Source organism: Orycteropus afer, unplaced genomic scaffold (genome assembly GCF_000298275.1).
Source record: "Orycteropus afer afer isolate SDZICR_OR568_19922 unplaced genomic scaffold, OryAfe1.0 scaffold00038, whole genome shotgun sequence".
In the NCBI taxonomy this organism is placed as follows: domain Eukaryota; kingdom Metazoa; phylum Chordata; class Mammalia; order Tubulidentata; family Orycteropodidae; genus Orycteropus; species Orycteropus afer.
The window spans coordinates 8,219,817-8,246,422 of record NW_006921625.1 but is presented as its reverse complement, the minus strand read 5'-3'; the positions used below and the strand labels follow the sequence as shown (position 1 = coordinate 8,246,422).

The 26,606-nt window shown below is 40.7% G+C and overlaps 1 protein-coding gene across 1 annotated transcript in view; it reads left to right on the top strand.

Annotated features, from left to right (window-relative positions):
* Positions 1 to 2,565: 2,565 nt before the first annotated feature.
* Positions 2,566 to 26,606, top strand: part of ZRANB1 (zinc finger RANBP2-type containing 1) — a 39,265-nt gene continuing 15,224 nt past the window's right edge. The window contains exons 1-5 of the mRNA XM_007936806.2: positions 2,566 to 3,409; positions 21,400 to 21,587; positions 22,945 to 23,098; positions 24,481 to 24,552; positions 25,063 to 25,261. Of these exons, the coding sequence (XP_007934997.1) occupies positions 2,596 to 3,409; positions 21,400 to 21,587; positions 22,945 to 23,098; positions 24,481 to 24,552; positions 25,063 to 25,261 (1,427 nt within the window). The 5' untranslated portion in view covers positions 2,566 to 2,595. The remainder of the gene's footprint in view (positions 3,410 to 21,399; positions 21,588 to 22,944; positions 23,099 to 24,480; positions 24,553 to 25,062; positions 25,262 to 26,606) is intronic.

Here is a 26,606-nt window from a genome sequence, read left to right as displayed (position 1 = left end):
TCTGCCCAGACTTGGACACTTAGGTATGTCATGCTGGTGTATTAATTCCATGAAGATTTGTGATCCTTAAAACTAACAAAGTAACACCATAAAATAGATAGAAGTTCCTTGAATATTCTGCATCCTCAAAACCTAGTTCAATCAGGAGGTCAAAAAACAAACCTGTATGTCACCTGTACCTGGGGAAAGTAAACTGACATAACTGTGCTAAAATAACTACTAGCTAGTTCCAATATAATTTTGAACATTCACTATTTTGAATATTTAAAATATATTCATGTATTCAAAATTCAATTCCAATTCAAAATATTCACTATCTTAAAGGTCTCTAGGATTCAAGAGTGGACTTAACACTATAATGAACACTTTATTATCTAATGACAACTAATTCATAAATGAAGCAATTTACATAGCACATTTAATGATTATTTTTAATAGGTTCAAATTAGGCATAGAAGCTGGCTGCCACTAAGGCCAGTTTCTCCATTTTTAAAATCCCTTCTCAACTCATGAATACCATCCTGCAGTCTCTCTTTAACCAGCACAGACAGAGACCCTGGGCAGAGGGGAGGAGCGTCTTCCTCTTTCTCAGGAAGTCATCCCTGAACCTGGAAAGTCAATCTTTCACTTTACAAATATGAACATCTCTGCTTGCCAAGTCTTCACCCCACTTACAGTGTGGACTCTATTAGTGGACAAAATTCACGTAAGAAAGGCTACTTTAAAGCTAATAAAAATCACACTTACTAAGATTTTAGTTTCCACGCTGTAACCTCCACCCTGCCCATGGTTAGGACATAAGTATGGTTTAGAAATCAGACCAAAGACAAGACTCAGTCTTCTTGCTGGCTCAGACTCTGACCTCCTCAGGAGATCCTGCAAAACGGGGTAAGTGGTTCTGTCTGACTGTGAATAGCTATTCCTGTAAAGGAGACCAAAACTGAATTTTACTTAAGCCTGCACTTTACCCAAAAATACTTGTTGTTGTTGTTGTTGTTATGTGCCTTCGAGTCAACCCCGACTCATAGCGACCCCTCCTTGGGTTTCCGAGGCAGTATCACTACGGAAGTAGGATTGCCTAACCTTCCAAACAGGCTTTATTTTACTCAAATATCCATCTTAATCCTGCTCATGTCTTTCAATAATGGATTCTAATATTTAGAATTTTAATGTAACACAGCAATAAAATGAGTTAACTGATTTGGGCTGGTTGGTCAAATTAGACATAGCAACGACTTTTTTCCATAAAACCTTAAATGAGTGTGTATGCACTAATATTGTTAATCTAACTTGGAAGTACTAAATTAATTCTTACCTGAACTACTGAAGGAGGGAAAGGAGTATAAATAACCCAAGTAGAGAAAGCAAAAAAGATTGCTCTTATTTAACTTTGAAACCTTTTTCTCCTTCAGCAAATGTTTTGTTTTTTCCCTAACCTGGGTAATCTAAATTTATCTTGCTTAAGTTTTTCAATTTAGTTTGGACTCGCTGATAATCCACAATGTGAGAACAGTTTAAAGTGCGTCTGAAAGGCAGGGAACTAAAAAATCCCTTCACTTAAAGTGAACAACCAAGATTTAATGGCAGTTTTTTTATTCATCTAGCAGCTTCTTCCTTTAATCTCTTAGGCATGAAATATAAATTAATTACTTGCTCGAGCTATTGGAAGTTTAAATGACCAAGTAGAAACCTAGGACAATAACAAAATGCCGTAACGAACCTATACCCAAGGCCAATATAAGTAATTTCAATATTTAATTTAAAAGATTCACAGTCAAAAATCCATACTTGCTTTGATAAGCTTTACTTTGATTTGTGTGTAGGCTCAACTAAATAGCTTATTATCTTACATGATTTGTGATTGAACTAGGTTTTGAGGATGCAGAATATTCAAGGAACTTCTATCTATTTTATGGTGTTACTTTGTTAGTTTTAAGGATCACACCTCAGCATCTTTTTACCTGTGCAAATTAGGAGTAGTGGATAATTAGCACTTTGAAGCTGCTTTTGGTAGAATGATAGAATTGACTTTGATCTTCTGAAATTTTTCATGAATCAATGCATTCTGATACTGTGCGTGGATAGCATAATGATCTGTATTGTTCATAATTTGAGAATGCTTACGTGTATAAGTTGTTATCTGTCCTTGTGTTATTTCCCTTCCCTTTAAGAGTCTTATTTATTGTTTGCTTTTCTAAGTTGATGATGTCCTGGCTGAAATTAAACATTTCTATTGGTGGCTTACCTATTTTAACAAATCCTTTCCCTCTGAAAACTTTTAGCACAGATCTCCCATTATCTCTTGCTTACTACCTCCCTTGCACTGCAAAGTACAATTTCATTACATCTTGAGATCTAAGATTTTTCTTTGGAAACCCATCTCCAATGTCTCTCTGGAATTCAAAAAAGAAAATGAGGATAATTCAGTCTGAAATTTCATATGGCTTTTCTGAGAAATGTGTTTTGTGAGTTAAAGGGTACTTACGTTTTGTTGGTGTATTTTCAGAGGTAGACTCCTGTAGCAGTTGTTTTAATAACTATGTCCTAATTATTTATAGCTTCCTGCCTGACATAACTCGCTTCAGGAAGTGCACAATGTCAGAACGTGGAATTAAGTGGGCTTGTGAATACTGTACGTATGAAAACTGGCCATCTGCAATCAAGTGTACTATGTGTCGTGCTCAGAGACCTAGTGGGACAATTATTACAGAAGATCCATTCAAAAGTGGTTCCAGTGATGTCGGTAGAGACTGGGATCCTTCTAGCACAGAAGGAGGAAGTAGTCCTTTGATATGTCCAGACTCTAGTGCAAGACCGAGGGTTAAGTCCTCATATGGCACGGAAAATGCAAACAAATGGTCATGCCACATGTGCACATATTTGAACTGGCCAAGAGCAATCAGATGTACCCAGTGCTTGTCCCAGCGTAGGACCAGGAGTCCCACAGAATCACCTCAATCCTCAGGATCTGGCTCAAGACCAGTGGCTTTTTCTGTTGATCCTTGCGAGGAATACAATGATAGAAATAAGCTGAACGCAAGGACCCAACACTGGACTTGTTCTGTTTGCACTTACGAAAACTGGGCCAAGGCTAAAAAATGTGTTGTTTGTGATCACCCCAGACCTAATAACATTGAAGCAATAGAGCTGGCAGAGACTGAAGAGGCTTCTTCCATAATAAACGAACAAGACCGGGCACGATGGAGAGGAAGCTGCAGTAGTGGTAACAGTCAGAGAAGATCGCCCCCTGCTATGAAACGGGACTCTGACGTGAAAATGGATTTTCAGAGAATTGAATTGGCTGGTGCTGTTGGCAGCAAGGAGGAACTTGAAGTGGATTTCAAAAAGCTAAAGCAAATTAAAAACAGGATGAAAAAGACTGATTGGCTATTCCTCAATGCCTGTGTTGGTAAGTTTCTGATTTCTGCATTTTTTGAATGGGGTGGGAAAAGTTACTAAAAATGACATGAAAGATGTAAGCAGGATCAGTATTATTTAGCAATCACATTATTTTCTAGGCTTTCTCTTGCTTGTTAAAGTTCATTCCTCATGACATCTGTGCTTCCCAGTATCCATGCGTAAGAACCTGTCTGTGGTCTTGTAGCTTTGTCATGAATTGCCTACACTTAATTATATGTATGTCTCTGCATCATTCAGGGACAAATTTTATGTTAAAGCTTTTTACACCTCAGTAGTAGAACATGTACCTGGAGTTTAAAAAGGCTATTCTATTTATTGTAACAAGATGTGACTGAGGAACACCACCTGCTGTTCCAGAGTGTTTGTAAACAGTGTGAGCATCTTGTGATGACAGCAGCTTTAGTCAGATGTTAAAAATATCACAAAAATGTATGGCTCCAAGAAGTTAACAAAAATAATAGTGACCTTGAATTTACTGATGTTAATTTAACATGAGCATCACCTGGTAAATATTTACAGACTTTATGAAAGTGCTTTCATGTAGTCAGCTGATTCCGCAGTTCAAATGATGGTTTGTGTGTTTCGTGTTTATAGCCTTTTCCTAAGGAAAATTCTGGCTCTTGGCCTCAGCTTCTAACTAAGAACTATTAAAGACAGAGACGTGTGGGAGCTGAGTGTTCTCGATATTGTGCCTGTGGGTTAATGATTTGTGATGTGATCACAGAAGCAGGTTTTCAGTTTTTTCTTTTTTTGGGGTGTATATTTGATATTTGGGTTTTATGATTTAAATTATTTGGGTGGGGGTTTACTTTCAATTTTGAGTGATTACTCAATTTTGAGTACTTTTTTTTTTTTTTTTTTAATGACAAAGTTAAACTTCGTGCGTTTTTTCTTTTTTCCCCTAGTACTAATTTCTTTTGTTTGTTTTCCTGGATATGGAAAATAAGGAAATACATATACTCCACAGTATAGAGCACACACTCCATAGTGTGTGAACTTGAAAGTCCTGTGAGTGGATGTCAAGAAATGAGTCTTTTGTCATTTTAGTTTTGTCCTGGGAAAGAGAGTGTCCTGATCCCGGCACAGGAGGCTCTTGGTAACTAATTGTTAGCAGCAAGTTTCTCCTACCTTGAGATAGGGTAATCGCCTACCTGTGTTGTCCCATCTCATCCCGTGACCCCCCATCATCTCATTACCCCCCCACCCCCCAGCCTCATGGTGTGATTGTTCTTTTCTCTTTTTAAATAGCAGATACAAAAGGGTTTTGTTCATTCATTTTTTTTTTATTGAGGTGAAAAATATTTCATAGAAATGAATCATACATTATGTGACCTCTTACATCTTGATGTAATTATTTTAATTAGTTGTATGCTTTTTGGAGCACTCTTAAAATCATTTTCTCAGATGATAGTATACTGTGTGTACTTTCAGTACAAGGTGGTGTTATAATGCACAGTTTAATAGATAGAAGTGAACTAGATTTCATTGCACTAATTCTTGATCTCTCTTGGGGGTTATAGAATCCTTTAGGAATCAGGGGTTCATTTTTCCCCCAAGTCACTGAATCCGGGATAAGAACTGCTTTTGAAATACTGAGTCTCCTGAGACACACCAGTCGGACCAGTTAACACCAGTTTGCTCTTGTCTCTGCTGCCATCCTTTCCGCTCTTTGTGGTGCTGCCTCCTTTCTTCCATACACCTTTGCTTTCTGTGAATGGCCGCACTTGTATATCTCCTCGTTCTAATAGCCGTCAGTTCGTTTTAAGCAAAAACTCCAACCAACAAGACCAATATTGGCTTTAGTCTTGTTTCACTTACCAAATCATTTCTTTGTTACTAAATCTCTTCCTACCCTAAAATTTCTAGGTTCTTAGGACCAATAATTAATTGTTTGGTTCTTGTTAATGTGAATTCTGAGTTTGCTGTTGGCAAATACTCTTGCTTTTCACTGCACAATATGGTTCTGAATTGATGAAGAAAAGATTGTGGCTCTTTTTATTGGTAGTCAAAATCCTCAGTAAACATCAGTGAAATACGTTAAAAATGTTTTTTTAAAAAAACTTGTTTACTTTGTGTTGGGCTTCAGTAAAAAAACAAACAAACAAAACCACAGCTTGAGCAGTGAGACTAACAGAAGTCTGCATGTACTGAAAATTCACCTTTACTTGCCTGTTTCTTCTTGCCCTGTAGTCTCTAGATTTCATTAACTGCAGTATATTGTGACTTTCCGGTGTTACGCATTCAAAGAAATCCTCTCCAAAGTTTGTACCCTAAGTGTGAAATGTACACTGAGTACAAAATGTGAGACTTTCCCATTTGAAATTGGAAAAAAATGCCTCAAACTCAGGTCAGCTTGGTGGCTGGTAAAATAGGAATAAAGTTTTAGTTGTTGAGAAAGGCAAAAATAAAGCAAAGCAACAGTATTGAGCAAGTGGCTTTTAAATGACTGCTGGTGTAAATTTCACATGTTGTATTACCTTATGTGGTGAGAAGACATTGTGAAATTTTCCTTTGGTGAAGGCAGTGCCAAAACCTGACATCAGTAGAAGTGGAATCTGGGGATGGGAGTGGGGATAGTGAAGGCAGAAAGTGTGAATTTAAACTTGTTGTCTCTGGAATGGCTGCATTGTGGTGCCAGGGCTTCTCAGGGAGGTCAGTCATTGCTCACCTGGACTGCTTTTCTCAGTGGGGAGATGGTAGCGTGCCTAGAGAACAGGGCAGCACTGCCCAAAACACTGGTTTTTGCACTACTCATGTATTGAATCTGTTGCCCCTTAAAAAAAGTATTTCGATTTGTAACCCTAGTTGATTCCTTGAAAAGACACAGGGTTAGATAGGTTTTTATTTAACAAGTTAAATCTACCCAAAGACTCATATGTCCAGCTGCCTACTTAACATCACCCTTTTAATACATAATAGGCATTTCAGTTTCAAAGTAAAAAGCTCAACCGGTCATTTCCTCGAGTTTGTCGTCCTAATGGTCTCCCATCGATCAGTTATCATTCCATCTACTTGTGCCAAAAGCCTCAGTTGATTCTCTTTTTCTCCTAACCCCTTCCTTTCCTTTTGTTGGCTGTACCATCAAAATAGATCCAGAGCCTGACCGTTTCTCACCACACTGGTCGAAGCCACATTCCCCTCTGCCCTCCATTACAGACTGTTCTCAACAGAGGAGTTAGAGCAACTTGTCTAGAACTCTGCTCAGAGCCCTCCAGTGGCTTCTTCCTTCACCCAGAGACTCTGTAGGGCCTTGTGTAGCAGCCCCCCATCAGCCCTCTGTCCTATTGCTCTGTCTCATTCATTCCACTTCAGCCACATGGCTGCCTGGCTTTTCTTTCTGCAAGCTAGCCAGGTTTCCTGTCTCAAACCTTTTTACTTGCTGTTTCCTCTGCAGGCTTAGCTAGCTCATTTACCTCCCCCAGTCCTTCCCTCACATGGTGCCTTCTGGGTGAGTCCCTCCTTGAGCACTTCCTAAATTGTTCTTGCCCCAGCACTCTTCTGCCCTCCCTGCTCTATTTTCCTTCTTAGCACTGGTTACCTGCTAACACACTTACCTTGTTTCTTTCTTCACTAGAATCTAGGAGCTTCATGAAGGCCAGCAGTTCTGTTTTGTTCACTGCTGTATCTTAGGACCTAGAACAGCGCCTTGTGCATAGCAGATACTCGCATAGTTGTTACCTCAGTGAATGACTCCTTTTAGATACTGGGATCTGGAGAACTGGACCTTCAATGCGCTTCTCCCCTGAATTTCTAGATCTGTTGCTTTCTGTATTGTCTACCTTACAGACTAGTACTTGGGGCTCTGCCCAGGGGAGCCAGCACTGCCTTTCTTCAACTGTAGGGAAGACGGAGATAGTAGATACGATGAGCTCTACTGGGAAGGGGTGTTGGTAGGTGCCTTCAGAAAGGTCCCCGACTCAGGGCAACCCCATGCATGATAGAAGGAAATGCTGCTCTGGCCTGTGCCATCCTGTCCTCATGGCTGGTTGTAGACCAGACCCTTGGGAAGGGTAGCAAAGCCTGAGTTTATCACCGGGCACCAGGTAGTCTATGGCATAAGAAGTCTGAAGTCACATTTCTTTACCTTGAATTTTTGCATCTTCCTACCTTCACTGAGGGAGCTCTGGTAGCATAGTGGCTAAGGCACTTGACTGCTCACCAGAAGGCTGGCGGTTCAAACCCACCAGCCACTCCTCGGAAGGAAGGTTGGGCATTCCAGCTTCCGTAGTGATAACTGCCTCGGAAACTCAAGGAGGGGTCGCTATGAGTCAGGGCTGACTCGACGGCACATAACAACAACAACAACAACAACCTTCACTGATGGCAGTATTTGATAAAAAGAAAAAAAAAAATCAGTTTCTGTTACACCTAAAATTCTAGCAGATAAAAATTTTGCTTGAGATATTTTGTCATAGAACTGGTTGCTTCTTACTTGGCATTTTGTTTCACTTCTTAAAACACAGCTGTGTCTTTCTCACACTTAGCTTGTCTACTGCCTCTGCTAATGAAGGTGGAAGGAGCTGATATTTGGACTTAAAGGTGTAGGAGAATCAAGCTTATGTAACAAGTCCACGCCAGAACTAGTTTTTATGCTGAAATGATGTTCACTTGCTCTGGGGCAGTGTTGTCATGAACTTCTTTCATCCATAGAGAGTGTGTTCATCAGTCAACAGTGCCTGTTTTGGGGTGGCCTGCAGTGTGCACTGGTGCCCTGTGTTGGGAGTCACTGACTTCTAGGCTGAGCCACAATGTCTTTATCAAGTAGTGTGATGAAGATGAAATTACGAAGATGGCTGCCTCGAGAATTCTTGAGCTAAATGGGTCACACTTTCAGATTTTGACTGATTCATAACTTAGATAATTTTTAAAGGTAGAAAATATATGGAAGTTTTTGTTTCAAGTTTTCTACAGAAACACTAAATTATATTTGATCTATTATTTCATCTTGTCTCATAATGTAATTGTGTTGAAGATTAATGTTTTAGGCAGTTGCTTTTATATCGATGCCAGAAACCTATATATCATAGAACCTCTGCCCACTCAAGAGTGTCAGATATAACTAGAGATGTCTAAAACTTGGATGATATTAAACATGTTGTTGTTATATGCTGTCGAGTCGGACCCGACTCATAGCGAACCCCCCCTTGGGTTTCTGGGTAGTCTCACTACGGAAGTAGATTGCCCCATTTTCCTTCTGAGGAGTAGCTGGTGGGTTTGAACTGCCAGCCCTCTGGTTAGCAGTCAGGTGCCTTAGCCACTATGCTACCAGAGCTCCTTATATTAAACATGTTGGAATATAATTGTCCATTTGATTTTACTAATGGTGTTTGGTCATTTTAACACAAATTAGCAATGTACAGGCTTATAATAATATTCTCTTCAACTTGTTTTGGTATAAGTGTTAAAAATTTTATAAGTGGACAAAAGCCAAAAACCAAACTCACTGCTGTCCAGTCGGATCTGACTCATAGCGACCTCTCTTTGGGTTTCCGAGGCAGTATCTCTATAGAAGCAGATTGCTCAGTCGTCCTTCTGGGGAGTGGCTGCAGCCTTCTGGTTAGCAGTCATGTGCCTTAGGCACTATGCCACCAGAGCTCCCTGGAAGTGGACAGATAATTATGATTTGTCAATCAAAGGCTTTTCTCAAGGAAGTAAGCTACTGAGATTGCAGTACTGACCCCCCCTTCCCCCCAATGTAGAAACAAACAGTTAGGGTCTGTAACTTTCTATGGTGATTTGACTTCTGGTTTTGAAACACTTGTTAGAAGAAGGGTATTGTACAGTAAGCTGAGCAAAATTAAATTAACTTTGAAGAAAGAATCGTGTAGATTAGCTTGTGAGAGATGGTGTTACTATGAACTGGAATGATTATAATGTGCTGTCGACAAAAAAAGTCACCACATCAAAACAGAAAAGGAAGTCCCAAATGTGAGCACAGTGGAGTGTTTATCATTCACTAGGACAGCTTGGTGAAAGGAGCTCTGGTGGCACAGTGCCTAAGGGATCTGACTGCTAACTAGAAGGTTGGTGGTTCAAACCCACCAGCTGCTCCATGGAAGGAAGACGGGGCAATCTACTTCTGTAAAGATTTATAGCTTTGGAAACCCAGTGGGGGTTGCTATGAGTTGGAATTGACCCAGTGGCAGTGAGTTTGGTGTTTTTTTGGAGGACAGCTTGGCGGCTGACGACTTCCTCACTCTAGAGGAAGTTCAGTCTACAGATGCTCGTGAAGAGGACAGTAGAGGAGATCTCTGTGGTCTAGTACAGGACTCATTGGCTTTGCAAGTATTAATTTTCTCCGCATTTAAGGGAAGTTTATTGATGATCTACCTGGAGACACAGAGCATTAAGTATTTTGAAAAGAACTCTCTTAAGGAGGTGAGGTATAGGTCTAAGTTTGCATTTTCTGTTTGCCTACACTTGACTTCCTGTAGGTTTAGTCTTCCCTGGTTTTGGTCTTTTTCTGATGTTTGTGACTGATTTAAATAATGTCAGGAAGAATAATTACTAACCCCCCCCCCCCAATCTCCATGCTCTAATCCCCAGAACCTGTGAATTTGTCACCTTACATGGTGCAGTGACTTTGCAGGTTAAGTTATGGATTTTGAGCCAGGAGAGCATTCTGGATTACCTGGGTGGGTCCATCATAATTACAAGGATTTTTGTAAGTGAGAGAGGGAGGCAGGGACATACCTTCGGCTTGCTTTGTTGGTGTTTGTGTATTTTCAGCTTGGGGCACCCCCACTTTGGGGACAATTTTTCTTCCATTTTTAGAATTTTTCCTACCCTATGTAATTGCTTTGCGGCCATTGTCACATATGTGTTGGTAGCCAGAGGCATATCTGTGTTCTTATATTTAAATGTTAGAGATTGTCTCCTGGGATCTTAGAAGGGGAGCTAATGAAATTGTCCAGTCTTCTGCTAGCTTTAATCCTCGTGGTTCTTTTTAAGAGCTGGATTTATTCCAGGATGCTAACAGGCCATTCTGTTTATGAGTTTGATTTTATATTGGAGCCAGATTGGTGGTTCTGCTGAAAAATAGTTTCTGGATTAGTGTCTTTTTTTTTTTTAATACGCTGCTTTGTGGATGAATGAGGGCAGAGTTGGATTTTCAGTCTTCAACATTTAAAACTGACCAGTTGCCCTTCCCCCCTTGTAAAACAAAAAATGGGCTGGGTTAAAATATTCCATTAAAAGCAGTCTTCAGATCAAAAATCTGTGCCTACTGCTGCAGCGAACCTTTGGTGCTGCATCCATAAAAGGAAAGCGAACGGCTGGAATGCGGGCACTGCCTTGTATGTCCTTGCTTAACTTCGTGGGATTCCCTTAGTGGGTGCTGGGGTGTAGCTGCAAAGTGAAGCTCTTTTTTTTACTCTGTACATTTGTGCCTGTGGCTCTCCGTCCTAGTCAAGGTAGCTGACATCACAGGCAGTAGAATTGATTTCAGTGTTGAGAAAGGGGCGTAGGGAAGACGTCTTGGGACTGCCTCTCACTTCACTAAGGAAGACAGACTCTCCATCAGTTAGCATTAGCCCAAGTGAGTCCTGTGGAGCGGAGGTCAGACTTGCCTCCACCCCCCAGCCCTTTTGGCAGTTCGTACACCAGCCATCCCTTCCGGGGCACTCTCTGCTTCTCTTCTGGGTTTGATACACAGAACTCACAGACAGTACTCACAATTATGGGGTTTATTACAGGTTAGGATCAGGATAAGTTCTTCAAGTCAGGACAGTCGTTTGTCAGTTGTGCTGCAGGAATGCTTCTCTCTGGCCTGGGCCACTGCCCTGCTCGGGCCACTGCCCTGCTTGGACCAGTGTTGCAAAGCCCTTCTAGCTTTGCCAACAGGCACCCAAAGAGGCGCCCCATTACACCAGAAAGCCACCTACCTGCCCAAAGGCACCTCAGCTTTCTCACTTTGTGGGCCGGGAAGCCCACTGCTCCACTTCATACTGGTCGCTTGGTTTTGCTGCTTCTGCTGCCACTGTCTGTGTGTCGTCTCAGCACAGGGATCTAGGGTGGAAGAATACACTTCATTTCCGGCTCTTCTCTGTCTTGATGCTAGTGAGATCTCTACCTTCCTGCCTCCGTGATGGCTTACTTTAAACCTATTGGAATGGCACTGACCAGTCCTCCCATTAGGGTTTCATGTCCCTTATTTGTGTGGTTCCCCTCCCACAAGTGTGTCATGTACCTTATTTACAGTATTAGCAAGCTATCCTATCCCATTGGTGGGCCACAAGCCCTTCATATTTGCGTAGTTCCACCTAGTCATCTGGTGGGAGTCACAGACACCATGGCTAGAAGAGCCATATTAAGTAATTCACTGCATCGCAAGTGTTATCTTCAGATAGTTTTGGACTTGTTTTTTCTTCAAATTTTTAAGGATTTCCCCTTAAGATTTTAGGGCTTTGGATAGAAAAATCACATATTATGTCATGACTTTAAGAGTGAATTGTGATCATTTTCAGCAGTATGAAAGGTTCTAATCTGTGGGGAGTATATACACAGGGTCATGAGGAGATGGAGAGAGCCCTAGAGACTGATTGTTCTTTTCTTTTCCTTTCCACTGTCAACTGATGCTGGCCAGTTCAGTATGGGATTGAAAAGTGCTTCTTGGCACCTGGAATAAGCAAGAAGCTTCAAGGAGTGAGCACATTTATTAGGCAAGTGGCAGGTGGGGCAGAATCAGAGCTCTCCCTGGGTGCCAGTAGTGGTCTGAGACAGAAGTCGTCTTGGCTTTAGAGATGACTGAGGACACAGGCCTGATGCTAGCACTGTGTTTCCTCTTGAGAAGGAGAGATGGCTAATGATTCCTGAGGATATGATGCTGACATTTGAATATGCATTATTGATTTAGTAAAGATGTCATCTTTGAAAAAGCACTTTGTTAAATGAACACACCAAACTATGAAATCCAGATGTATTTTTCCAATATTAAATATAATAAAGTGTGTTTAGACTCTAGGCAATTGTTTACTTTTTTTTTTTTATTATTATTATTTTTTTTTATTAGGATTTGGGTGAAGATTTACAGAGTAAATTCACTTTTCATACAGCAGTTCACATATACTTTGTCTCATGTCATTGACCAAAATTTACAATGCAGCAGCTCCCCTCCCACTTCCTCCCCATAGTTACCTCCTCCCAGTGTCCATCCCTTCATACTCTTCTGCACCCTGAGAGGCCCATTGTCTGCCAACCCTGTATATGATCTTGGATACACTCTCCATTTAGACATACATAATTGTTTAGCTTGTTCACCCATCTATCCGTCCCTATACCCATGTTTGCTTTCATTGACAACTCAGTATTGTATTTGCAAAGGGGTTCATATTTGTTGTTTGTACTGCCCATGTACCTCTCTCTGTCTTTCTCATCCTCAATGCTGCCATATTGGTCACTCACATTTGGTACATTGCCCTTCTCTTCACCCAAATCAATATTTATCTCTATCTATCTAACAGCATTCCCTCCCCTTCCATCCCACCCCTGGTAACCAACAAAGAAAATGTCCTCCAATATATAAACCTTTCCTTAACTTTCACAATAACGGACTAATGGCAATTGTTTACTTTTGTAACAAAATAATTTAAAAAGTTTTATTAAACTATGTACATGGTTGAAAAAATACAGCAGCATGGAAAGTCATGGATTCTTTCCCTTTTCTTCTCACCACCTCCAGTCCTGTTAGGCAGAGGCAATTACTTTTCCCTCCAGCAATCTTATTCTGAGAAATTTCAAAACCTGTAGAAAAGTTATAAGTATAATAAGTTGAACACGTATTCCATGACCTAGATTTTTGCTGGAGCTGGAGGCTTCTCTTAACTCAGCTGCTGGCTTCTGAGGCTGACAGACTCAAGGTCAACAAGTAAAATGGCACAGTACAAAGATTATCAAGCAACATGGCAGTCTACTAGTCCAAACACAGTCTCTAGATTGGCAGACAACATGGCAGGCCGCTGAGATGAAGACGTGGCCAAATGCAGTATCCAGATGTGCCAAAGAAAGCTCAAGACCTTATATACTGGAAGCAGACCACATACATTGCTAAGGCAGCTACTCAGCTGCTCACAGGAGATTCCACCATGGGAGGTGATCACCAGTCTCATCGTGGAGAATCTTACATCTGGCTGCCCAGCCACTCAACCAGGCCCAGCCAAGTTGACACACAACCTTCATGACCACAATAACCAAACATAATTACTCAGGGAATTTATTTAGTTTACCGTAGTTTTGGTAATAGCTTGTTGCCCCACCTCATTCAATCAGGGATTATACATTGCATTTAGATGTTTTTTCTCTGGTCTCCTCTGATCTACAGTACTACCTTAGCTGGTTTAGTTTTGTTGTTTTACTACATTGACATTTTCAGAGAGTCCAGGTCACTTGTCTTGCAGAATGATCTTCAGTTTGGATTTGGCTGTTTTCTCATGATTAGATTCAGTTTAAACATTGATTTTTTTTTTTTTTTTTTTTGCAGGTGTTGGGGGCAGGAGTACTGTGTAGGTGATATTACGTGAGGCCACACCCTCACTCTTATCTGAATTTTATCTTTGTATCATTGTTTCTCATTTCATCACATTTAGACATTATCTCCTGATGTCATGCCACAGTATGTGAGAGTTTAATTCATTTTTAGATAATAAAAGCAGATCATATCCATAGAGTATTTCCAAGAAGATAATTTAGAATTTCATCACCTAGGAAGTGTCAGATTTTTGTATATTTCCTTTTCAATCTTCTTTTACATTTAGTTATTTTAATGTAATTGAGATTATATTGTTGTATATTCTGACCTATTCATTAAACTTTTACCTTTTGGAGTTGTTAAAATGTTTCCATCTTTTTCAAATGCATGAAGTGTGACATCAAGTTGCTGTGCCTAACCTGTCCTTATTCTTAGGATTTGGGTTATTTGGTAATTTTTTGTTTTGTTTTGATAGTGTTTTAATGCACATCTCTGAAACAAAATCTTGGGTCAGCATTTTTCATTGTTTCCTTAGGTTCTTGGAATTGGGATTGTTGGAGCAGATGGTAGAAATGTGTTAATGTGCACATTGCGTATCTCGCTAGCTGGAAGGACTGTCCAGTTACCTTCCCAGTAGTGGTGTGAAGGCCCTGTGAGCAGTGTGTGCTCCCGTTGGTTAAGGGAAGCACGCTTACCTCATCAGTCACTTATTTTTTCTGTGAGTTGTTGATTTCTATCTTTTGTCCATTTTCCTTTGTGATTTTGCCAAGATACATGAACTCCGTATAAATATAAATACTGTCATGTCTATGATATAAGTAGGTAAGTGACATATTTGTTGCGAATATACCTCCTCCCTTTTTTTTTTTGGTGGGAAGGGTTATGCTATTAACATTTATTTGTTGTCTTAAGCAGATTTTTCTTGTTTTTGAGCTAAGGATTAACATATTTTTCCAAATAATTTTCACTAAAATGATTTATTGACTAAATTCTTTCCCATTGAGTTGGGTGCTTCTCCCATATATTAAAGGTGCTCTGGTGGCGCAGAGCTTAAGGCATTTAGCTGCTAACCTAAAGGTTGGCGGCTCAAACCCATAGCTACCCCATGGGAGAAAGATGAGGCTTTCTGCTTCCGGAAAAGTTGACAGCCTTGGAAGCTCTGTGGAGAAGTTCTGCTCTGTCCTGTAGGGTCACTGGAGTCAGAGTCGACTCAATGCCAGTGGGTGAGTTTATCGTATATTAAATAGTTCTTGATACTTTGTTTTGAGCTTTTTATTTTGATAGATCTTTTTTACATCAGTATTGCACTTTTGATTTAAAAATTAGAATTTTATTACATATTTAAAAATCTGACAGGACAAATGTCCATACATTTTGTTTGACACACATATGAACAAATCACTCCATTATTCTTTAAAATTTCAAAATTGTCTTAGCTTTTACCTTTTCCTTGTTGCTTTGTTGGTTCATCTGTTCATTCATGCATTCCCTTGTTCACTGAGTGTCTCTCAAGTTCCCAAGCATGGGACATGAAAGAAGCCATAGCTTTCTTACGGTCTGGTGGAGGAAGATAACTCCACAAGGCAATATAGTGTGAAAGTTCAGTTGAGGATGTGGAGGAGAACATATGCATAAGCTGATCGCCTTTGGGAATTTCGAGAAGGCTTTCAGGAGAAATTGACCTAGTTGTGAAACCTAGCTGCGATATAAGAATGTCCCTGTTGGAGGGAATTGTGTGTTTGAAGACCTCAGAGTCAAGAGAGCATGGCCTGTCTGATAAACTGCAAAAAAATTCAGCAGTTTTAGTCCAGAATGGGAACTGAGAGAGAGAAGCTGGAGGGGACTGCTGGCTCTCTAAGGCTCCTTAGCCTGGTAAGGAGTTTAACTCTTTGAAAGGGGAGTGCCTTAATCAGATTGACAGTTTAAGATGATCCTTCTGGCCATAATGGATTGGATGGGGGCAACTTTGGAGGCAGGCAGGCCCCTTAGAGAATATCCCAGCAAATCCCCTGGCGGAGTGTCGTCTTGGACTGGGGAAAGAGGCAGTAGAGATGGGAAAAGGGAGTATATTTGAGAGATGTGAGAAGCAGAACTGCAGTTTTGAAGAGTTGACATTGAAACAGAGAAGGAGAAGGGGGCAAGAAGGATATTGAAGTGTTTGGTTTGGAACTGGATTTAAAGCAGTATCACTTTTCCTGAATATGGAAGATATGCGAGGATGGTCACTGGGTTGTTGAATATTTGGGCCAGAAAGGGTTGGGCGAAACGTACCAGTTGCCTTATGTGGGTGCTTATTCTGGGGCTATCTGTACATGTTGACCAACGTTGTGGAGCTGTCTCTTGCAGTGGCAAATTATGGGGACTTCCCTGTTCTGTGTTTCACACTGTGGACTTCCATTAAGATGGACTAGGTTACATTTTTTCCCCTCTGGGCTACTTTTTATTGTTTCTTCTAATCTGATAACCCTGTGTCTTGACTCTGTCAGGAGTATTTTTGGCTGGAAGTGTTCCATGGATTGCATCTGTACAAGTGTGAACTTATGTCAGGAGAGTTCTCCTTTTAGACTTTCTGTCCCCTCCCTACCTTTTCCAGCACTCATTTACCTTGAGTTTTCTCACTTGTGAGAGCGGGTGGGTGGATTAGTCAATCTCTCCAGGCTTAAAATAGTATAATTCTAAAAACCCAACATTTGGCTTCATACTCAGTTGAGGTGACTTGGCATGGAAGTCAGAAAACTTAGGGGATTTTTTGGTGGTGAATGTGGTTTTGACATGCACTGCTTTATGTGAATTTTAAAAACACATTTTCTTTGGAACATTTGATTGTTAATAGCCTTAGTCTTCCTGAGTTGGATATTTAGGTGATATTTCAAGTGACCTTTGTTATTTGAATTCAGGTTGATCTTCTTTAACCCAGTAATATTGGCCTTGTTCTGATCACGTGTCCCAGAGAGATAGCTGTGTAACATCTTCCTTGAAGCCCTTCCAGCTCGCTTTCTTCAGCAATCCTGCTGCACGGCAGGCTCTTTCATACAAAGATGTCTGTTGGGTCAGGTATTTCTTCATGACTTTGGGGATTTCTGTATTTCTGTAACATTGTTACGTTTTGATCAGAGATTTAAGGAAGCGCTCAGAAATACCAGTTCTATTTGGCATAATTGGTCCTGATCAATAATAGGACATTTAATGGACTTTATTAGAGACTGACTTCTCTTTGAATCTTTTGTTTTTCCAAAGTGGGTGTTTTAATAATAGAAAGTGAAATCATTGAATGAATTGAATAAAAGCTTATCTTGATATAGTATAAATTAGATTACATTTAAGAATTTATTTCCAATTTGGGATTTTCATAATAGAATATCTTTTTTGGTGTTTTGAAAAGACCACCGTTCTATGGCTCTAGTCTATAGGGATTGAAATGGTAGGTGTCCACTTGTTGCCATTGGGTCTGTGTGAAAATTCACCCGGCAGGTGATCTGCTCAATGACTCCTGCGATTGGCACTGGGCTTGGGCCTCCACGAAGATGCGCTTAGAAATACCGAGGGTGTTTCACTTAGCGTGCATTGGATGTTTGAGTTGTGAGCTTCTAAGCCAGGTTTGTGATTGAGTTATAGCACACGGTGACAGGTGTAGGAATAAGTGTTACTGGGTGGTATAATTTCCTCTGTAATATGCGAAACCAGGGGAATGAATTAAACTGTGGGGTCAAGGAAGAGTTACCGAGATATCTTAGCCAGCCCCTCTGCGTCTTTCTGCTGACCTTGATGAGGGCGTTCTCAACACTACCACTTAAAACTAACTTTTCTCTTTAAGGGCTCCTGAAATTGTGCCAGCTGACTCCAAGTCCACCCTGACCCCACAGCATAAAGCATGCTGTGATGTCACAGCTACCATAGAACTCCAGGGTAGTGTTGGGCTGGCCCTGTGGGCTCAGGTAAGTCCTGACTTTTTTTTTTTTACCATTTGGCATTTTTTTCAAAGTTAGTGATCATTATGATTTTTTGTCATAAAGGAAAATAAGGCAAAACTTTGAAAACTGTGCCATATATGGGGGAAAAAAATAAGTTTCTTTTCTAAGCATCTATGAGCCAGCTCCATATTCTAACCAGCGGAGTTCCATAGTAGCTGTGAAGTCCCCAGAATCGTGACCTGTGGCTTCAAAATCCGTTAAATTCTCTTCCTGGCCCAGCTTGCCGAACAGTATGAGCTTTTCCCCCTTAAAAATGTTGTCATTAGAGATATCTAAGCGGTAGCTTTCATTTCCATGTTGTCTTCAGGTTTTTTGAAGCATGTGAATGCCTTACTTGTAATTATGTCCCAGTACGGCACTAACTGTACATTTCACCCAGTTGGTTCTGAATGTATGATGACGGTACAGCTGATAGGAAGTTCATCTTCTTGGAGCACCCTTTTATTTGCCTTCATAGCATGAAGGAGGAAGGAACAGAGCATGCAATGCTCATTTGTCAGATTTTCAAAAACAGATCTAATTCAGGGAAGGAGGTTTCAGTCACTTTTGGAGACACTGAGATACTAACAACTTAGGTGATGTAGGTCACCTCTTTGTCTCTTGCTGGAACTTTTTGGTTTTTTCCAGCTTTTGTTCTGTAGAGTGAGCCTTTATCACTTAGGTTGATTTGCTGTTATTTTTGTTACTGACTGTTGTACCACTTCCTATTTTCCTTTTATCCCCTAATATTAAATGGTGGACACAAAGTAATGTTATGAGAAGCTTACAGGCATTTTGAAAGTTTTTTTTTTTTTTTTTTGCTTATAAACCGATGCTCTCCCTCCTCCCCCCAAATAGAAACATGAGGGCAATGTGAAATTATCTTGAGTATAGGCCAACTTCTGTTACACATCCTATTTGTAGTGGAAACCCATCACTTAAAGAATCAGCTCTTAGAACAGTGTAATGAAAGATACACCAAAACTCAAGATGGTTCAGTGAAGTAAGTGCTCATGAAACTTGATGTGCGATGAAGTTACTGATCTTTGTAGCTGAAAACTTACCAGTCACTTAAACTATGAGCTCTTCATTATGATTAATGAAGACAGTAAAATTAACTTTCCTAAAACATTAGGCAGTGAATCATTTCCCTTTTGAATATTACTTTATGGCCATACTGAAACATGTGCTTTTCATCCTCTGGGAGGTTTGGAGACTGTGATGAGGTCAAGGCCTTGTCTGTTCTGTTCACTCTCACTTTCTCCCTTCTTGGATCTGCTCCATGCGGGGGGATGGGCACTGCAGTTAGTGCAGAGCTTGGTGATGTGAGTGGGTGAATAATGAAGGGTTTTTGATGTCTTTTTAACACCTTTATTGAGATAGCATTCACTTACCATGCAATTCCCTTTAAAATTCTGTTTATATTTTTAAAAGCACTTAATTTAAAGGCAGAATGGGTGAGGCTGTAAATTAGAATTCCAAGCGCAGTGTGGTAACTTCTGTACTATTTGGTCTGCACCCCTCCTGGCTTTGATTGTGTTAATTAGCTTCTAATTACAGAAATCCCAGAGAGAGACATTAGAGAGGAAGTGAATTCTTAGGCAAGAACTTCTAGGGAGATTCTTCCAGATTTCAGCTCTATGGTAAGTTAGCTAGCAATGGCCATGGCAGTGATTTAGAAGCTCTCCCCTCTCCCAGCTAAGAGAGTGAAGTTATCAGGTGTTTCGATTACCCCCCTTGCCTCAAGCCAGCCTCACTACCTGTTGGCCCTGCTGACCTCCTGTGACCACTCCAGGCCTGTGATCCTCCTAAGAGTATTTGGAAGCCATTCATGAGGATAAAGTGTGCATGTGTGGGAGGTGTTTCCAGCTATGCGTTTGTGTTTATGAGGAAGGTATTAATGTATATTGCTGTAAAAGAAGAAATTCCTATGTGAAGGTGTTCTCATGTAGTATCATCAGTTCTTAACCTGAAGAGTGTGTATGTGGAGAGCTTTGGCAGACATTTTTTTGGGGAGAGGATCTAGATTTGCAAAAAGGATCTATAATCCTGGAGTTTGTATTTCTTATTTCTCTAATTCTTCATTCAGGATGGAAACTTGAAGGCTGTTTCTGCAAACACACTGAGAATCTTTGTAGCTAATACTAGTGTTTCACCCAACAAATGAACTCTTTGATGTAATTTAGGAAACACAGTTATTTGGCCCTATAGTCTTGATGTGTGTGTCCATGTATATTTTTGAAACGCGATTTGTGGTGAATTTGAAGCTAACCTACACCTTCATTTTTTGCCAGAGCTGTTAGTTCACTTCCCAAACCCCAAACCATACCACTTGCTGTTGAGTTAATTCTGACCCAGGCTGACCCCATGGGTGTCAGAGTAGAACTGGGCTTCCTTGGGTGTTCACAGCTGTGACCTTTCTGAAGCGGATCACCAGGCCTGTCTTCTGAGGTGCCCCTGGGGAGGGTCAAACCACCAACCTTCTGGCTAGTAGTCAAGTGCTTAACTGCACCACCCAGGGGCTTTCCATTACTGTGCGCCGTTGTTACTTGCTGCTCTCAAGTTGGACCTCCCCTCTTGATAGACTACGCACAGTGGAATGGGATGCTGCCCGGTCCTGCCCCATCCCCACCATCAGCTGCAGATTGGACCATTGTGATCCATTGGGTCTGCATTGGCTAACGTCTGGGAATAGATTGCCAGGCCTTTCTTCTTAGTTCTTCCTAGCCTACTGTTCAGTCCATAGGAGTGCTAATATTACCTGCCATTAGCTTGTATTAAGATTAATAAAATGGTTTGGTGGAAATGGAAACATTGTTCATGGGTTTGGAAAAAGTCATGCTTGCTTTATCTCCTACCCCCAATGGGTTTGTAATATTTTATTTTAGCTGAAAATCAGCTGGCTCGGATTTTACTTTATTAATAATTCCTAAGTGTAAAGAATACATGGCTGTGAGAGAGTCCAAAATCAAAATCATGCTCACGTTTTACTCACACGGAGAGAGCTATAGTCTCTTTGTTGTTTTCAGAGCTGAACAGCAATGTGGAAAGTTGAGCATTTGTTTTGGTTCAGCTTTAAAGCTGAAGTATCAAGGGCTGAGGCAGCCCCTCTCCGACTGGAAGCACCTTCCTGTCTCCCAGTTTTTGCAGTCAGGGTATGTTCAGGGACAGGGCAGGAGTGGGGACAGGGCAGGAGTGGCCCACAGGGCAGGAGTGGCCCACAGGGCAGGAGCGCCTTGTGAAGTTTCATTTCTCACGTGAAGTGACTGATCTTAGAGCCCTGCCCATTCACAGTTACATCCTCATAATCTCTGCAGCCCTGCCAGGGCATGGAGCCAGCACTGGTGGCCAGGTAAGTGTCTAAGTAGGCAGACCTAGTTCTAGAAAAAAATGAAAGAGAGGCACATAAATTAATTTTTCTTATGTTCTTTAGGATATTTAAATGATGCCCCAGGACCCATGGAGCACAGAGAGACGCGTAAAGAGTTGGGAGTGAATGCTACAGATTTGTGCTTTTGGGAAAAAGTAGAATTAAACGCTTTCCCATCTTGGTGCTTGCTTTAGGGGTTGTAGAAGGTGACTTAGCTGCTATAGAAGCCTACAAGTCGTCCGGAGGGGACATTGCCCGCCAGCTGACCGCGGACGAAGTGCGCTTGCTGAACCGCCCCTCTGCGTTTGACGTCGGCTACACTCTTGTGCACCTGGCCATCCGCTTTCAGAGGCAGGATATGCTCGCAGTCCTGCTCACAGAGGTGAGGGGGACATTTGGGGTCAACACTCTTTCATATTAAGGAAATGTGTTCTTTAGTTTTCAGTTTTGATGCTACAGCGTTGCTCTAAACAGTTCTAAAGTATATTTTAGGGCCCCTTCCCTCCAGTTCCTAAGAATCACATTAAGCTTAAGAGATGTTATTGATATCTAATTCTTAAGGGTATAGGCTATTAAAACACTACATTTTGCCACAGTGTTTGAATTATCTTTGATTTTAAAAAACAAAACGAAACAAGGATGTATCTGTCATTAAATCATTCATCCACTGATTTATCCATTCAGTTGACAAGTATTTACTGAGCACTACCATGTGCCAGGCAGCATGCTGAGAAGGGTGACACTTGTGAATACTTGACTCCTCCTCAAGGAGGTCCTAGAAGCGCATGGAGAAATGAACAGGTGATTCTGTCCAGCGTGTGCACCATGGCCCTAAGAGCTGGGTACTGGGGAGCATGCAAGGAGAGTGTTCTGAGGTGCCAAGAGGCTTCTCTTAGAGCTGGTGACACTTAGCTGAGATCTGAAGGAGAGAGGAGTCAGCCAGGTAAAGTGGCGGCAGGACCGAGGGGAACTGAGGAAACCATTTTTGTGGGACCAGGTAGGTCCTCAGGCCTTTCTTATGAGGCGCTTCTGGGCGGATTCGAGTCCCCAACATTTCGGTGAGCAGCTGAGCACGTTAACCATTTACACCAAAACCCAAACCTGTTGATTCTGACTCACAGGGACTCCGTAGGACAGAGTAGAACTGCCCTGTAGGTTTCCAAGACTGTAATCTTTACGAAGCAGACTGTCACTTCTTTCTCCCACAGAGCAGCTGGTGGGTTTGAGCCACTGACCTTTTTGGTGAGCAGCCTTGGCCACTGCGCCTCCAGGGGCTCCTTGGTTACTCCGAGTGAGGAGACTTGACCCATGCCGACAGAGCAGGGAGAAGGCTGTTGGCAGTTTCCTCTGTCTCCGGGAGCCAGAGCTCCCTGGTTTTTAAGGAGGCTTGTTTTTGAGTGTGGGATGGTCAGTCTTCTTTTGGTTGCTTTATGTCCTTTCTCCCGTGCTGTACTTCTAGGAGAAACACCCTTTGGTATGAATCGTTCATGTGCATCTTTGAGTCTTTCCCTGGGATGCAGTTACTGAGTCAGAGAATAAATAAAACATTTTATGGCTATTTTCCTGGAAAGTTGTACTGCTGCAGCTGGAACTTTCTAGTGATACCAAATACATTTTAGTATTAAAAAAACAAACTTGAATTACTGGAAAATTTTGGTAATTGGCTTTTAAATACCAGTTTTCTGCTTTTGTTGATGATGCATGACCTGCAACAGAAAGTCTCTTTTTTTGTGTTTAAGGTGTCTCAACAAGCAGCAAAGTGTATTCCAGCAATGGTGTGTCCGGAACTGACAGAACAAATCCGGCGAGAAATAGCTGCCTCTCTGCACCAGCGAAAGGGCGATTTTGCTTGCTACTTTTTAACTGACCTTGTAACGTTTACGTTGCCAGCAGGTAACTTCAAAGTTGAATGTGAAGAGAAATTTCTACCATGTTGCAGTTACATTTTAATGTATGGGTGACAAATACAGCTTTGTTAGAAAGCAGCTAACTCAGCTACAGAGTTTGCTTCTTAAATGACTCTGTCCTGTTTATGTGGGAACTGACCAGTGCAGAGTAGTCATAAATAAAGGCTTTTCTGTGGTTTGGAGGAAAGACAATAGCTGACAGAATGGATCGGTTTTGAGCCTCTAATATTTTTAAGAGGAGCTCTGGTGGTGTAGTGCCTAAGGTACTTGACTGCTAACCAGAATGCTGGCGGTTCAAACCCACCAGCCACTCCTCGGAAGGAAGGTTGGGCAATCTACTTCTGTAGTGATACTGCCTCGGAAAACCAAGGAGGGGTCGCCATGAGTCAGGTCTGACTCGATGGCACATAACAACAACAGCAACAACAATAATATTTATAAAAATATGAGTTTTACCCATTGATTTATTTCAGAATATTATCAGTCTGCTTTTCCTTTTCATACCTGTATGCTATTTTGAAATTCAGTAGCTGTTGGTTTCCTGCAGTTCAGAGGTAGCATTTGAAACCCGGGCAGAGTCAGAGTGTGAAACTGTCGTTCCTGTCTTCACTCATTGCATTCGTTTTATTATTTGTGAAGCAACTTTTCATTTTTCAGTTCACTGATAATTGAAAATGTCCTCCAGGACTCTTTTTGCCATGTGACATTGAATTATATGTAACAAACATCAGAACTTTAGAAAATAGAGGTTCTTCCTGGGTTCTGAATGTTTTGGGGCATTAACCAACGATGGGGGATAATAGCTAAGCTGGTGAAAATTGGATCAAATTTCATTTGGATTCTCTTTCTCTCTGTTAAAGCTTACCCTCAGTGATGATTAGATTTTTAACTTCAAGTTTGCGTGTTTTTTTTTTTTTTTAATTTTAACATGATGCTACTTATTCTCTGAGCAACTCTATTAAGTAAAACGAGAGAAGCTTAGAGACCTTGGGGAAGGTGACAGACACAGACCTGTGTGTCAGAATGGCTGTTGGGTTAATTTGTGTAAGAAGATTCTAAAGTCTGCATTCCACAGGCCTGGACAGAGCGTGAGGGTATGAAAAGAGAACAGATAAAACTGTGTGCATAATTACTGACCTAAATGTTACTCATTTATTATTGCATGAATCAAAGTTTTGATCATGAAATACAGAAAAGTTATTTATGTCACACACATGCATACACATGTTGCATGTATATTTTTTTAAGCCAGCAACATGACAACCTTCAGTTGGAATGATTTTAGAGGCATTTGATATTAGATGCTTATGTCAAGTTTATTCAGTTACGAAGCATAAGAAGATTTTATAAGTCTGCTTTTTTTGGTAGATATTGAAGACTTGCCCCCAACAGTCCAAGAAAAACTATTTGATGAGGTGCTGGATAGAGATGTGCAGAAAGGTAAGAAGGGAGCTGCTGAGTGGAGTTCACCTGTCCTTTGATTGGCTCAGTTACTGATTGATTTGTAAGGTTTGAAGTAGTGTGGTGTATGGTCATCTCCTTTATTACTAATTTAAAAAATAAAATCTTCAAGAATGGTATTATTGTACCATATAGTTGTCACGTAGACTTTAAAAATTCTCATAAAAACTCTTAACTGTGCTGGAGTGCCACAGGTATAAAAATTTACACCTTGCTTTCCACTTCCTATTCCACAATGACTTTATTTCTGTTTTAAACATGTTTAGAAAACAAGTTGTAAAGAATTTAAAAGTTGAGTGAATTATTCTAGAGCCACGAGATACTTCAGTTACTCAGTCAGGATTACATTTCAGATGACCAAATTTATTTGGGTGTTTATTAGTTTCATGTAAACCTATTTATGTCTAATAAGTAGGTTCTTCCCCAAACTAAATATTCCTTAGTTGCATTAGCATGTCAATGAGCATGTTATTTAAATTCCTCATTTAGAGTTAGAAGAAGAATCGCCGATTATAAACTGGTCCTTGGAACTTGCCACGCGTTTGGACAGTAGACTGTATGCACTTTGGAATCGGACTGCAGGAGACTGCTTGCTTGACTCAGTGCTACAAGCTACCTGGGGCATTTACGACAAGGACTCAGTGCTTCGGAAAGCCCTGCATGACAGCCTGCATGACTGTTCACATTGGTGAGCTGCGTTCTGCCCTCCTAAGGTCTGGGAGTGCAGTTATGGGGTCTTTCCTGGGCATGCTGGGAGATTTTCTGTCTCAGTTACATTTCTAGGGAAGCTAGGGGGACAAGACCTCACTTTGATTTTGTACATTAGACACTTTGAATGCCTCAGCGGTTTTTATACCTTTCTGCTGCGTTGTAAAATGGAAGTGTTTAAAGTTGTAGGAGCCTTAAATATCTACAGTCTTTGTTTATATTTTTAGATAGTTAGGACTTCACATTTTTGCTCAACTTTAAGAGATCATGTTGAGATTGTATGATGAGAGTTTTTTTCTTCCCAAGGCAGTAGTCTTAAGAGACCATACATACTTTTGTATTTCGTAAATTTTCAAACCTACAGAGAAGTTAAAAAATATATATATATATATTAGTGTAGCTGCCCCTCATATCTCTTTGAGTTGCTTGCGCAGTTGTTCACACTTTGCCGTGTCTGTCTGTCTCTGCATGCTCAAACTCTGTCATTTGTGTCTGTTTTAGACCTCATGGTACTTTACCCTTCAGTACTTAAGTATGCATCTTAGAAGAACAAGGATGTTCTCTTACCCAATCACATCTCTGATACTACACCTAAGAAAGTCAGCATTAAATCTTCACCCAAATCACAATAAGACAAATAAAAGAAGACAGCATTGGTTCTGTTATCCAGTATACAGTCTTTGATCACGTTTTTCCAGTTGTCTCAGAAAATGTCCTATTCATTTGCTTGTTTATATTCCAAAAGCCTGTCCAGTGTATGACAAGTGTGGAGCTGTCAGTTCACCTACTGAGATTCTGGTCACTGTGTTTATGAATGATCTCACAGTCAGTCTAGTGCTTTTCTCTCTGCCTGCTCGCTTGCTTGATTGAGCTCTTTTATATCTCAAAAGAGATTGATTTAAGACATATCCTACGCTTATCTTGTCTTATTAATGTCACAAAGACAGCCCATGCCCAAATGAGATTATAACCACGGACATAGAGGTTGGAATTTATAACACATTTTTGGGGGACACAATAACATTCAATAGTTGAAGTCATTATGTTCATCTGACTTAGAGTGTTTCCTCAGTTCTGTGCATACATGGATTTTAGTTAATTTATAAATGAGGAAATGGGTTAAATTGCCTGTTGATAAAGTTAGGGAGTAGCAGAGCTCATTTTCAAGTTAATCCTAGTTTTCCTAGTCAGAATAAAAATGTATAAAAATGTTACTGTTTTCTACTGTGACTAACAGAATGATTCCACAATAATGCTAATAGCCCTCCTGCTCCAATTATTATTACCCTAGCATCTTTGTTTTTCTTTCTTTTTTTTTTTTTTTT